Below are 12,369 nucleotides of genomic sequence, written 5' to 3'. Positions count from 1 at the left end.
AAATGGTTGCTTTTCTGCCGCCCCCTTGTCGTTGGTGGTAGAAAAAGCACCAAAGACGAAAGACAGGCTGGTTTGGTTGGCGCGCGAGAGAGACAGACAGACGAGTGAGTGACTCAGACTGGCTTTCTGTTCCCTCTCGCAGTCGCAACAGGCTGATTTCGTGTGTGTGTGTGTGTGTGTGTGTGTGTGTGTGTGTGTGTGTGTGTGTGTGTGTGTGCGTGCGCTTTTGCTACCTTGTGGGGATCGAACTATGACTACACACCAACGACGTGGGGACCTGCATCCTTGTGGGCACCAAAATCCTGGTCCCCAGAAGGATTATCATTTAAATTGATAGAAAAACAGTTTCTAGTATTCCTAGGGCAAATTTATTTGGTTTTTAAAAAAGTGCCCACAGAGATAGAAAATCATGAAAAGTGTGTTAAAAGTGTGTTAATATGCTCCCCCTACTGACCAAAACTATGCAACTGCAGAAGTGTGTGAATTCAGGCATTTTCACACACCTATAGCCAATAATATGCCGTGCTGCCTATCACGTGTCACTTTAGCCAATCAGCGCGAGTTTAGCAGGTTACCGTACCGGTAAAAGGTGACACCCCCCAGTCTGCCTATCACGTGTCACTTTAGCCAATCAGCGCGAGTTTAGCAGGTTACAGTACCGGTAAAAGGTGACACCCCCCAGTCACACGTCACCCCCGCCAGCCTGAAGGCTCGTACGGTGTCACCGTCAAGGAAGCAGGAAGAAGGAGGCAGGAGGCAGGAGAAGAGAGAAGGTAACTTTTCGAACTATTTTGTAATTATCATAAGAATCGGATTGTTTTTGTACAGTTCAACTAACTATTACAATGCTTTAGTCCACAACTCGCCTGTGGTAAAACAGTAGAAACAATACCAATAAAGTTCCAAATAAAATAAGTATTTTATTATATTATTAAATGTATTATATTTTATATATACAGGCATCAAGCCTAAATCACTGTGGACTGGGTTTTTTTTTTTCTTGGACTGACTGTATTTTTTTTAATTTGATGTTGTGCAGGTCTTGTACATAGTGCACTCTTGGCTTTTCTTGCCTAGTAATACTAGTGTGAGCTAGACAATTTCGCGCAGCTGTGTTGAATTGCGTCTAATGAGCACCTCGATTGGAAACCTCTCCAGCAGATAGGTGGGGGGAGGGGGTGAATTTACTGCACTTGGTTGTAAGTAGCTATACTGCCTCGCTCACCCAAATTGTGTTGCCGTCGTTTCGTTTGGAGTAAAGGACAAACTTTCATCTTTGGTGCACGAGAAGAAAATTGTTATTCCAGTGACTGACTTCCTTTATTTTTTTCATAGGCTCATTCTCCGTCATGGCCCTGGAGAATGCTGCCAGTGACAACCGCTTCCAGGTAAAAGTGATTTTTATTCAGCTTCACAATAGCTTTGAATTGTTTGTAAGATGTTGTAAAACGCATTATAGAATGTGCGGCCACCTTCTTGTTTATAATTAAAGTTGGTAGACGAATGGTATACATTTATATATGCTCCTTTTTAAAAGACAAACTAAAAAGCAACATTTAACAATATAAATAAATTGTTGTAGGCTTAATCATCAATAAACAACGCATCGCATCTGCGCGTCTACAGTACCTAGTCCAAAACATAAATAAATCCAGTCCAGATCTGAGCAAGTTATACCTATAAAGCCACTGGACGCATGGGCTAAGCCTTTTTTTATTATTAAGGAAGATCAGCATGCATGTCACCGTACGTGTTCTGTTTGTTGACATTTCGCTGACGAGAAAACCCTCAAACATCGATAGCACATGGCTAACTTGATAGCCGTAACTACCGTGCCAGTGTGGGGACTCGAGGAGACGGATAGGAGGTTGAGGAGGAAGCGACAGCGGCTGTAAACGTTCTCCATCCAGGCCAAATGGCCAATAATGGATTTAACAATGTAGGTCTCTGCATTGATACGATCGACATGTGTTAATCTCGTCTCGCTGTCAGCCTGTCACTCGCTTACATTTTGACTACTGCAACGCTACCGTTGTAGGCTTGTCGCCAACTAGCCATTGAAATACAACAGAGAACGGGGACATTGAGGGGGCAGAAAACAGAGCCAGAGCGCTGTTCATGCAGCCTGAAGTGTGACAAGCTGGGCGGCGCAAATAAGAGCAATTTTAGGCATGTGTGCAACATCCCTACAGCTAACCAGTGCTAATGGATATGAACGCCTGGGCATTGTACGGCCCGTGAAAGATTACTTGATAATCCGAAAATAAAACATACTTTCTAATTACCTTATGGGTGGACTAAAACGGCGTCGCTTTTATTTTGAAGCCCATGCATTCTCACAGTGCACACAATCTGCACGTCAACTTTTACTGTGCACGTGAATGCGCCGTGAGCTTGTGGATCGTCTGTTTTCAGCACACGAGTCGATCGACACCGTTGTACCACAAAGTAAATCTGGCAGAACGAACGTGCACACATCAACATTCAGCGCCTGTCAGGCTGCCAAGTCTCAACAATACCATGGTTGGCTTATTATTGTTTTCAGAACGTCGTTGTTCTGCAAGCCTGCAAGTTGAAAGTAAAACAAATCACACCCATGTGAAGTGAGGGGTGCTCTTATTGTACATCATCATGATGTAAAATAGTCACTCTGCCTATAATTTGGGTCAAATGTTTCACATTTAGTTTACCATTGCTTTGCAAAACAATGCCATTTACTGCTATTTATATAGAAATAAAATTGATATTATGCATAATTAAGTTTAGCCTTTTGGCCCGGCCCTCCAAAATATTTTCTGTTTCTCATTTGGCCCCTTGGGAAAAATAATTGCCCACCCCTGACGTATACCTATCTTAGCTAAATTAGCTTCCGCATGATGTCACACACAGCTCCTTGGAGTGTTTACTGCCCAACAAAATAATCCTGTTCTTATAAAGTTTATAAGAAGTGGAGAAGTCTTATAAAGTGGAGTATGTGGGGGTGACTGTGTGTGTGTTTGATTTTCAGTTTTATGTTGGAGTAGAAGTACTAGCAAGATGGACGGACTGTCGCTTCTACCCTGGCAAGATTGCATCTGTCAACGAAGAAGGTTTGAATCACTGAAACACATTTTCATCAACACAGAAACTATAGACATGTTTATTTATCTGAGCCCCTCTTCTGTGCTTTGACAGCAGGCATTTACACAGTTCGGTATGATGATGGGGTGGTCCATTCTGTGAAGAGGAACCTTCTGAGAGCTTCAGGAGATGCTAAAGGCCAGGTCAGAGTTACACCGGCACCTTCACCACTGTATAGCAACACACAGAAACCCAATGCTTTGCATTGTGATTCACGTTTTGTAAGGGATAATATCTGGCTAGGTGGTCATTTTCCGCTCGTGTCGGTGGTTAAACTCCCTGTCGGTGAATTATCTCCCGACAATGACCACCTAGGCAGACATTATCCCACTTAGGCCTGATTTACACTGGCAGCCAAATCTAGCCTGAAAGTAGCCTGAATCAGGTCTGTGTCACAAGATAGAAATCCGATTTGCTTAATCCAAAGAATATATATTCAAAGATTTGCGCCACATTTTTATTATTAAAAAAAAATAGCAGATCTACAAGCTCGTAGCGCGCCACTCTGTGTCACGCCATGAGCTTGTGGATCTGCTATTTTTCAATGGCTAAATTATAACAATGTTTAAAACACCAAAAAGGGTTCCTGCCCAAAATGGGTTTTAAATAAGTCTAAATGGAATCAGATTTTCTTTTTCCAAATGTGACTTGAGTCACATCCACAGGTGGTTTCAAATTAAGCAATATTACACGAGAGGGTGTTGTTTAACGTGATTATTGCCACGACAGTGATCCGGTCAGGAACGAGACGAAGTCGATTTCCGCAAGCATCACTGAAGTGATGCTTCGGGATTGGAATTCCGAAGGGGGGGGGCGGAGGTGGTTAAATGTAAACCGGGTAGGATGTGAAATGACAATGATGACGCTTCTGTCATTTGGGGAGGAGGGGGGATGCCTCCGTACAATCTAAACTTCTCTAAATGTACAGACACAAGGCCATTTTATGAGGATATTTCTCGCAGTTTTTTGTTGATATGCCCCTTTACTCTGGTCTCCCTCATTCCCTCCTGCAGCTTAATGCCGTTGATCAGCTGCAGCCAGCTCTCAAACAAGCCAAAACAAGAAAGATCAGGTAGGTTTGGCATTGGCCTTAATCCCAACCAGTCTTTTTGGCAGCAAAATTATATTTTAGTTTTAGTCAGTCTCTTGAATAGTTTTCAAATTAGTTTTAGTCACATTTTAGTCACCTGGAATGTTTAGTCTAATTTTAGTCAACTAAATGTCTAGTCTAATTTTAGTCAACTAAATGTCATGCGATTTCTAGTCGACTAAATCTACAGTTTATTTAGTCGACTAAAATGTTTTTTTTTTGGCATAATGACTGATTTTAAACTTGCTGAAAATTGCAGATCTACAAGCTCACGTGTCGCGCTGCGAGATTGTAGATCTGCTATTTTCAGCGTGATATTGTAGATCTTCTATTTTCAGCATGCGACCAAGTGTAAAATGACTTGTACTGGATCTCTTGTCGTCTCTTATTACTCCTTAAATGGGAATATTTATTTTCTCTTCAGTAAGAAGGTGAAACCCATGTCTGTGGAGGAGTTGCAAGACATCGTTAAAGACATCGCCGAGCTCCCCACTCAACATCTGTGGCAAGTGGTAGAAATTATCCAGTCCGATAAACCCTCGCTCAAGAAGTCCTCCACACCTGCCGAGCTTGATGTCGATTTCCATAAACTCAAGCCCTCCACGCAGCAGAGGATTAAGAAATGTATCTCCTTCCTCCACAAAAAAGGTTCTGGTGAGTTCTCAGCATGACTTTTGGCTTTTTCAGAGCCGAGTCAGGCGAAAATCTACTTTATTATTTACCCTTCTCAGTCTCAGCACCACAGTCGCTTGATCTAGTACCAGTAAACATTGGTCATTGGTGAGATTTACCATTTTGCCACTAGTGTCTACAACCAGATTGGCTTTGCTCTCGTCCTCTCTTCCCTTTAGATCATTCCACCAGTAAGTCGCCGCTCAACTGCCAACTGGATGATGATGCCCCCATGCCCTCCAGTAGCCTCTTTTCTCTGCCCTCCACCTCCTCTGCGCCCAGTCCTGTGCCCGTCTCCCTTGTCAACGAGACAACTGACAACCTGTTACAGCACAGTAGTCTTCCTCCCAACCTCTCCGCCAGTGGCTTCTCCTCTCCTCACGAAGGTAACAGGGATTGTGTGTGTGTGTGTGTTCATAGTGTAACTCTATAGTGTCTACAACCACATTTGTGTATATTCCTATACTAATCTTTGCTCTCGTCCTCTCTTCCCTTTAGATCATTCCACCAGTAAGTCGCCGCTCAACTGCCAACTGGATGATGATGCCCCCATGCCCTCCAGTAGCCTCTTCTCTCTGCCCTCCACCTCCTCTGCGCCCAGTCCTGTGCCCGTCTCCCTTGTCAACGAGACAACTGACAACCTGTTACAGCACAGTAGTCTTCCTCCCAACCTCTCCGCCAGTGGCTTCTCCTCTCCTCACGAAGGTAACAGGGATTGTGTGTGTGTGTGTGTGTGTTCATAGTGTAACTCTATAGTGTCTACAACCACATTTGTGTATATTCCTATACTAATCTTTGCTCTCGTCCTCTCTTCCCTTTAGATCATTCCACCAGTAAGTCGCTGCTCAACTGCCAACTGGATGATGATGCCCCCATGCCCTCCAGTAGCCTCTTCTCTCTGCCCTCCACCTCCTCTGCGCCCAGTCCTGTGCCCGTCTCCCTTGTCAACGAGACAACTGACAACCTGTTACAGCACAGTAGTCTTCCTCCCAACCTCTCCGCCAGTGGCTTCTCCTCTCCTCACGAAGGTAACAGGGATTGTGTGTGTGTGTGTGTGTGTGTGTGTTCATAGTGTAATTCTATAGTGTCTACAACCACATTTGTGTATATTCCTATACTAATCTTTGCTCTCGTCCTCTCTTCCCTTTAGATCATTCCACCAGTAAGTCGCTGCTCAACTGCCAACTGGATGATGATGCCCCCATGCCCTCCAGTAGCCTCTTCTCTCTGCCCTCCACCTCCTCTGCGCCCAGTCCTGTGCCCGTCTCCCTTGTCAACGAGACAACTGACAACCTGTTACAGCACAGTAGTCTTCCTCCCAACCTCTCCGCCAGTGGCTTCTCCTCTCCTCACGAAGGTAACAGGGATTGTGTGTGTGTTCATAGTGTAACTCTATAGTGTCTACAACCACATTTGTGTATATTCCTATACTAATCTTTGCTCTCGTCCTCTCTTCCCTTTAGATCATTCGACCAGCAAGTCGCCGCTCAACTGGCTGGATGACGCTGCCCCCATGCCCTCCAGTAACCTCTTCTCTCCGCCCTCCAACTGCTCGGCCCCTCTCAAAAGAACCAGCACCAGAAAGATCAGGTACGTAGGTTTGGCATTGGCCTTATAATCCCAACCAGTCTTTTTGGCAGCAAAATTATATTTTAGTTTTAGTCAGTCTCTTGAATAGTTTTCATTTAGTTTTAGTCACATTTTAGTTACCTGGAATGTTTAGTCTAATTGCAGTCGACTAAATGTCATGTGATTTCTAGTCTACTATATCAACAGTTTATTTAGTCGACTAAATGTTTTTTGGCAGGCCTTGGTGGCGTCATAATGGCTGATTTTAAACTTGCTGAAAATGGCAGATCTACAAGTTCACGTGTCGCGCTGTGACGTATTGTGAGATTGTAGATCTGCTATTTTCAGCATGCGACCAAGTGTAAAATGACTTATACTGGATCTCTTGTCCTCTCTTGCAGTAAGGTGAAACCCATGTCTGCGGCTCTGCCCTCCACCTCCTCTGCGCCCAGTCCTGTGCAAGTCTCCCTTGTCAACGAGACAACTGACAACCTGTTACAGCACAGTAGTCTTCCCCCCAGCCTGCCCCAAGATTTATCAGATGAAGATTTGGACACCGATCAGTCTTCTGTTTCGGATTTGGATGACAGAACGTACTCCCCCTCTGCCGATAAAAGTTCATGTGACAGTGATAGTGATTGGTTTGAGGATGTGGCCACAGAGTGTGACACCATAGAGAGACCTGTCCAACTTTCGACAGACAGGGAAGTGGTAGTAACACCCAAAACGCTTGCCTGTAGTAACACCCAAAACGCTGTCCTTAAAGCCTCTGTGATTATTCCTGCTGTCGGAAAAAAAGCCGATGGATCTCGGAAATACAGTAAACGTCACTTCTGTGTCTTTTGTGAGATGCCAATGTTGAAATTGTCAAGGCATTTGGAGACTGTTCACCGCAAGGAGTTTGAGGTTGTAAAGGCATTCAGCTTTCCGAAGAATTCAAAAGAAAGGCGACTACATATAGATCTACTCCGAAACAGAGGCAACTTCGCACACAATATCGAAGTCTTAAAAACAGGCACAGGGACACTGGTCGCAAGCAAGCAGCCAAAACAAGATTTGACTGCCCAAGAGTACATGCATTGTGTCTACTGCCAAGGGTTGATGACCAGATCTGCACTGTGGAGACACATGAAGAACTGCAAATTTATCAAACCAGACGTAAAGCGACAACCTGGAAAAAAGAGAGTTCAAATGTTGTGTGCGTTTGCTGAACCCATCCCCGATGGGGTGTCCACTGATGTCTGGGATGTCTTGAGTAGAATGAAACAGGATCAAATCGCAGATGCAGCCAAAAAAGACTGGTGTATTCTCGAGTTGGCTAAGTCCCTCTACAAGAAGCACGGATCCGACCCCGCAAAATATGACTACATCCGGCAAAAGTTGAGGGAGCTGGGGAGACTTGTTGTTCATGGAAGTGACATCACACCACTGAAGAGTATCAAAGAGTACATCCTTCCAAAGAACTTTGAGCTCACAGTGAAGGCAGTGAAACACACTGCACAAAAAGAGACGAGAAAAGAGAAATCTATCAGTCTTCCAGTGAAACTTGGATTCAGCCTCAAGAAAATCGCTATGCTTCTGGAGAGTCGTGCTCTCATTCAAGGTGACAAAAAGGCAGCGGAAGAAGCACAAAACTTCCAAAGGATCTACCACGCAAAATGGAATGAGGAGATTTCCAATAAATGTCAGGAGACCCTGTTGGAGGCAAAGTTGAATAACCCTCTGGTCCTGCCTCTGACAGAAGATGTCAAAAAGTTACACGACTTCCTGCAGGAGAAGCAGCACCAGTACATTGAGGACCTCAAGTCTACGTCGTCGATGGAGAACTGGAAGAAACTGTCCAAGGTCACTCAAGCTCTGGTTCTGCTTTTCAACCGTCGCAGACAAGGGGAGACGAACAAAGTTCAGCTCACATCATTCTTGTCAAGAGACAAATCATCCACTCATGAGGACATCAACTACGCTCTCTCTGAGTTTGAGATAAAGCTGTGCAGTCACTTCTCCAGAATTGAAACTAGAGGAAAGAATGGCAGGATGGTGCCCATTCTCCTAAGTCCGTCAATGTTGGAATCACTTGTCTGTCTCTGTGAATGCAGAAAGGAATGTGGCGTCCTCGACGATAACCGCTATCTATTCGCCGTACCAGGCGCCATGTCTTTCTATCGCTCGAGTGCTCTTCTCCGAGAGTACAGCAATCTGTGTGGCCTCAAGAATCCACAGGCAATTACATCTACCAAACTGCGGAAACATTTGGCAACTCTGTCCACAGTTCTGAACCTTAGGGAAACTGAGATGGGGCAGCTAGCTGATTTCATGGGACACAGCATCAGAGTACATAGCAAGTTTTATAGGTTACCAGAGAAGACCCTTCAGCTCGCGAGGATCAGCAAGGTACTGATTGCCATGGAGCAGGGACGAGTTGGTGATCTCCAAGGGAAGAACCTGGACGAAATCCACATTGATCCAAATGGTATGGAGTTTCTGCTGTATTAACCCCTTTTGGTGTTGTATCCATTATGCTATACTTTAGCTGTTGAAAAATAGCAGATGTACAAGCTCATAGTGCGGCTGTGACAAGCTATGAGCTTGTGTGTGTGTGTATATATATATATGCTATTTTATAAAATTCTTGAAAATGTGGCACAAATCTTTGAATATATATTCTTTCAGAGCAAACGTTTAACCCTAGCGCTGTATTTTATACCCTCTTGTTAGAAGAGGCCTATGCTGAGGAGGACGCGCTTGAGGGGGACGCCGCTCTTGAGGCCAGTCAGGACACATTTGAGGAGATTACGGAAGGTATGTGCTTTAATCATTACAGCTCCACATCTTGTTGCATCTTTACAGCACCCCAACTCTATCTGCCTATCCTAAACTGTTTAAACTATAAACTGTTCCTGCCAGTTGTCTGGTTCTCACAGTCATTAGCTTGGAGACAGCCAACCCTTTCAAAACTGTCGCCATTTGTAATTGACACAAAGATATTACAGGGAGAGACAGCAGACACGATCATCTCTAGCACATTTAGTTACATAATATTTGACTTGTCATTCTATAGTTGCTGACCTGAGTGGATCGGTGCAAGATGGGGAGACGGAGCCAACAGGAGGTAAGGATATTGGACAGGGTTTTACTTTTATTTTCCCTCAGCCAGGTCCTAGCGTACAAGTGGCTTTGTCGGTCAGTCTGTGGCATGTGTCATTTTGCACCAGAGTACCTTCGATTCGCACCAAGTTTGGAAATGTGTACCATAGTAGGAGAATCAACCTGTAGCTTTACCTAGCCTACCTGTGGCACTTAACAGAATGTTCTTCTTGTCATTCCACAGTTGCTAAACGGAGTGGGTCGGCACCAGCAGGAGCCGGACAGAAGGAGCCAAAAAGAGGTAAGGATATTTTGAGTGGTGCAACAGCTTTGTGTCCCTGGGTCCCTGGCTGGGTCTGTCTGTCAAAGTACAAAATAGCGTTTGGTTGGTTTTCAAAACCAAGTGTCACTGTTGCACAGCCTAACACACACACAAACAAAGTGTATGTATGATGATTTCGGGTGTTACAGACTTACAGTACAGCACAGTGGCAGTACAGTAGAGGGACCCCCTGGGGACCCCTGCACGGTAATTGTTTTATCTCGACCAATTTGGTTGAGATGTGTTGCATGGTAAGAAATTTAAGGACTGATACATTCATATGCACTAGCAACTGATTGAATAATGAAATGCATGGTTAAATAACTCTGATTCGCACCATATTTGGTGGACATTATTCTCCCTTCTCACCACCCTGCATCGGACAGCTGCTGGCTGTGTTTGGTGTAGCCTATAACTGATTCACAATATACCTGTACCAGACTATTATGATCCCTGCTATTCAATTCACACTTATTTTTTCGCTTTATTATTTTTTGTGATTAACTGGCGGGGGCTTGTTATCCCTGTTCAACATTACTTTGTTTCTTAAAGGCTAACATTTTGTCAGTTTCTTTACTGTTATATCCTGGAGGTTCTTTTCGTGCTCGTGTTAAACTATCCACTTTACAGCTGTCATATTTATCAATTTGAGAGGTACTACAGGTGCGTGTCCTCTGGTAGCTTCCTTAGCACTGGGTGCTCAGTTTTCCTACTGTACTAATTTTGGCAGCTATTAATCGGAACATGGTGATTAATTACAAAATCAGTTGTTAAACACAGTAACATGACTAAAATGGCCAAATCCGGATCTATAGTCAGTGGTAGAAATAATTGTAGCTTTTAGGCTAAAACGATTACCTTATAATACACTAATCTGTTATTCATTTCTCTTTTAGCTCGGAAATGGGAACCAGAAGAGAAAGAAGCTGTGGAGAGGCACTTTAAGAAATCTATACAGACTTGTAATGTCCCAGGCAAACGTGACTGTGACAGGTGTCTGGAATCAGAGCCGGCCCTTACAAAGAGAGATTGGAAAGCTATAAAATTTTATGTCCATAACAAAATTACATCCCTAAAGAAGAAGATGTAGAAAACTTTATGGCTGCATTCACTGTTAACCCATTCTGACCTGAGATCAGATTCATACGAGGTTTCCACGGGACACACGCTGGTCTGATTAACCCATTCTGACCTGAGATCAGATTCTAAAAATGTCAGTCGTTCTTCGAATTTTTCAAAAATAGCAGACCTACAAGCTCGTATCGCGCCACTCGGTGGCGCGATATGAGCTTGTAGATCTGCTATTTTTCAATAGCTAAAGCATAACATGATGCCAACACCAAAATGGGTGCCCGGTCAGAATGGGTTAAAAAACATGATCCCTGTGCTTGACCTGGTGGGGGCAAGGGGGAGCCTGTCCAGCTTGGAAATAAATTTCAGTAATACCTGAAGAGTGTCAAGTTGTATATCTGTGTTATGGTGTTCCCCGGAAGCAGAAATATGATCATATCTGAAGTGTTATAATCAATTAATTTTCAATTAAAAGGAGCTTTATTGGCAGGGGAAAACGTACATAATATTACGTACACATACGCAACTTGCCAAAGCAAGTCTAAATATAAATATAGTTGGAAGAGGGGAACAATACAGTTGGAGGGGGTACTGCGTTGTGTAAACGGCTATGTCACATTTTATTATATATATTATACATACATAGCATACATACATACACAGGGTATAAAACTTTTTTGGCACAAATGGCAGCAATCTTTGTGACAAAGCTGCATCTTTCCTCAATGATTTAAGTAGATTTGAAATGTGTTTAAAGGTAGCAGATCTGTTTCTATACGCAGTGCTAGTGGTCCATAGGGTGGTTGTAATCCATTCTCTAGCCTTCTATCACAACAGTACACACATCTTGGTGCTGTGTTCCCACATTGTTGTATTTCTTCCAGTAGGCATGCTCCAAGTGTAGCTGTTGTCTCACAACCTCAGCCTAATACCTTAAAATGTAACTATCTCCCTTGAATCACAGGGAAATCCGTTTGGATTTGAGACCCAGGTTTGAATCCTTGAGTACAGGCCAGATAAATGACAGGTTATAGTGGGCTGGAAGCCAATCTTAGCCAATGAGGATGGAATATGACAAATCTGAAAGACCCGTTTTGTTTATTGAATATAACATGGATGGGCGGACAGGGTGTAAAACATAGTCTCGGTCATGCATTCCGGCCTGGTGGAGACTATAAGGGAATACAATTTAGTACCATGTATTTACCCAGCCACTTCATATTCAGAATAAGTGAACTGTTTGTTTTTCTTTGGGTGCAGAGAATGGATTTGCAGAGTTATGTGTGCAGTTTCGGTTTGGTGTTTGTTCCATTTTTCAAGTTATTGGTTGGCAAGGGGACCCCAGATCTCGCAAACCATAGAGGGAGGTCTATGACAGTTGAATATCCATAACGTTGGTAACATCTGAAACTGTTATGGTGTACCCACAAAGATGTTAAGA

At 43.7% G+C, this 12,369-nt stretch overlaps 1 protein-coding gene across 1 annotated transcript; it reads left to right on the top strand.

Annotated features, from left to right (window-relative positions):
* Positions 1–1,120: 1,120 nt before the first annotated feature.
* Positions 1,121–10,947, top strand: LOC308311461 (uncharacterized protein; the record flags this gene model as incomplete). Its single annotated transcript, XM_080758149.1, has 15 exons — positions 1,121–1,388; positions 3,008–3,089; positions 3,175–3,263; positions 4,134–4,192; positions 4,635–4,864; positions 5,062–5,268; positions 5,381–5,587; positions 5,704–5,910; positions 6,033–6,239; positions 6,346–6,472; positions 6,853–8,921; positions 9,167–9,250; positions 9,510–9,560; positions 9,780–9,836; positions 10,754–10,947. The coding sequence occupies exons 1-15, from the start codon at positions 1,350–1,352 to the stop codon at positions 10,945–10,947; spliced, it is 3,909 nt and encodes a 1,302-aa protein (XP_080614275.1). The 5' UTR covers positions 1,121–1,349.
* Positions 10,948–12,369: the final 1,422 nt, after the last annotated feature.

This window comes from Protomyctophum bolini (genome assembly GCF_963924005.1).
Source record: "Protomyctophum bolini genome assembly, chromosome: 24".
NCBI classification, from domain to species: Eukaryota; Metazoa; Chordata; class Actinopteri; order Myctophiformes; family Myctophidae; genus Protomyctophum; species Protomyctophum bolini.
This window is presented reverse-complemented; position numbering and strand designations above follow the sequence as displayed.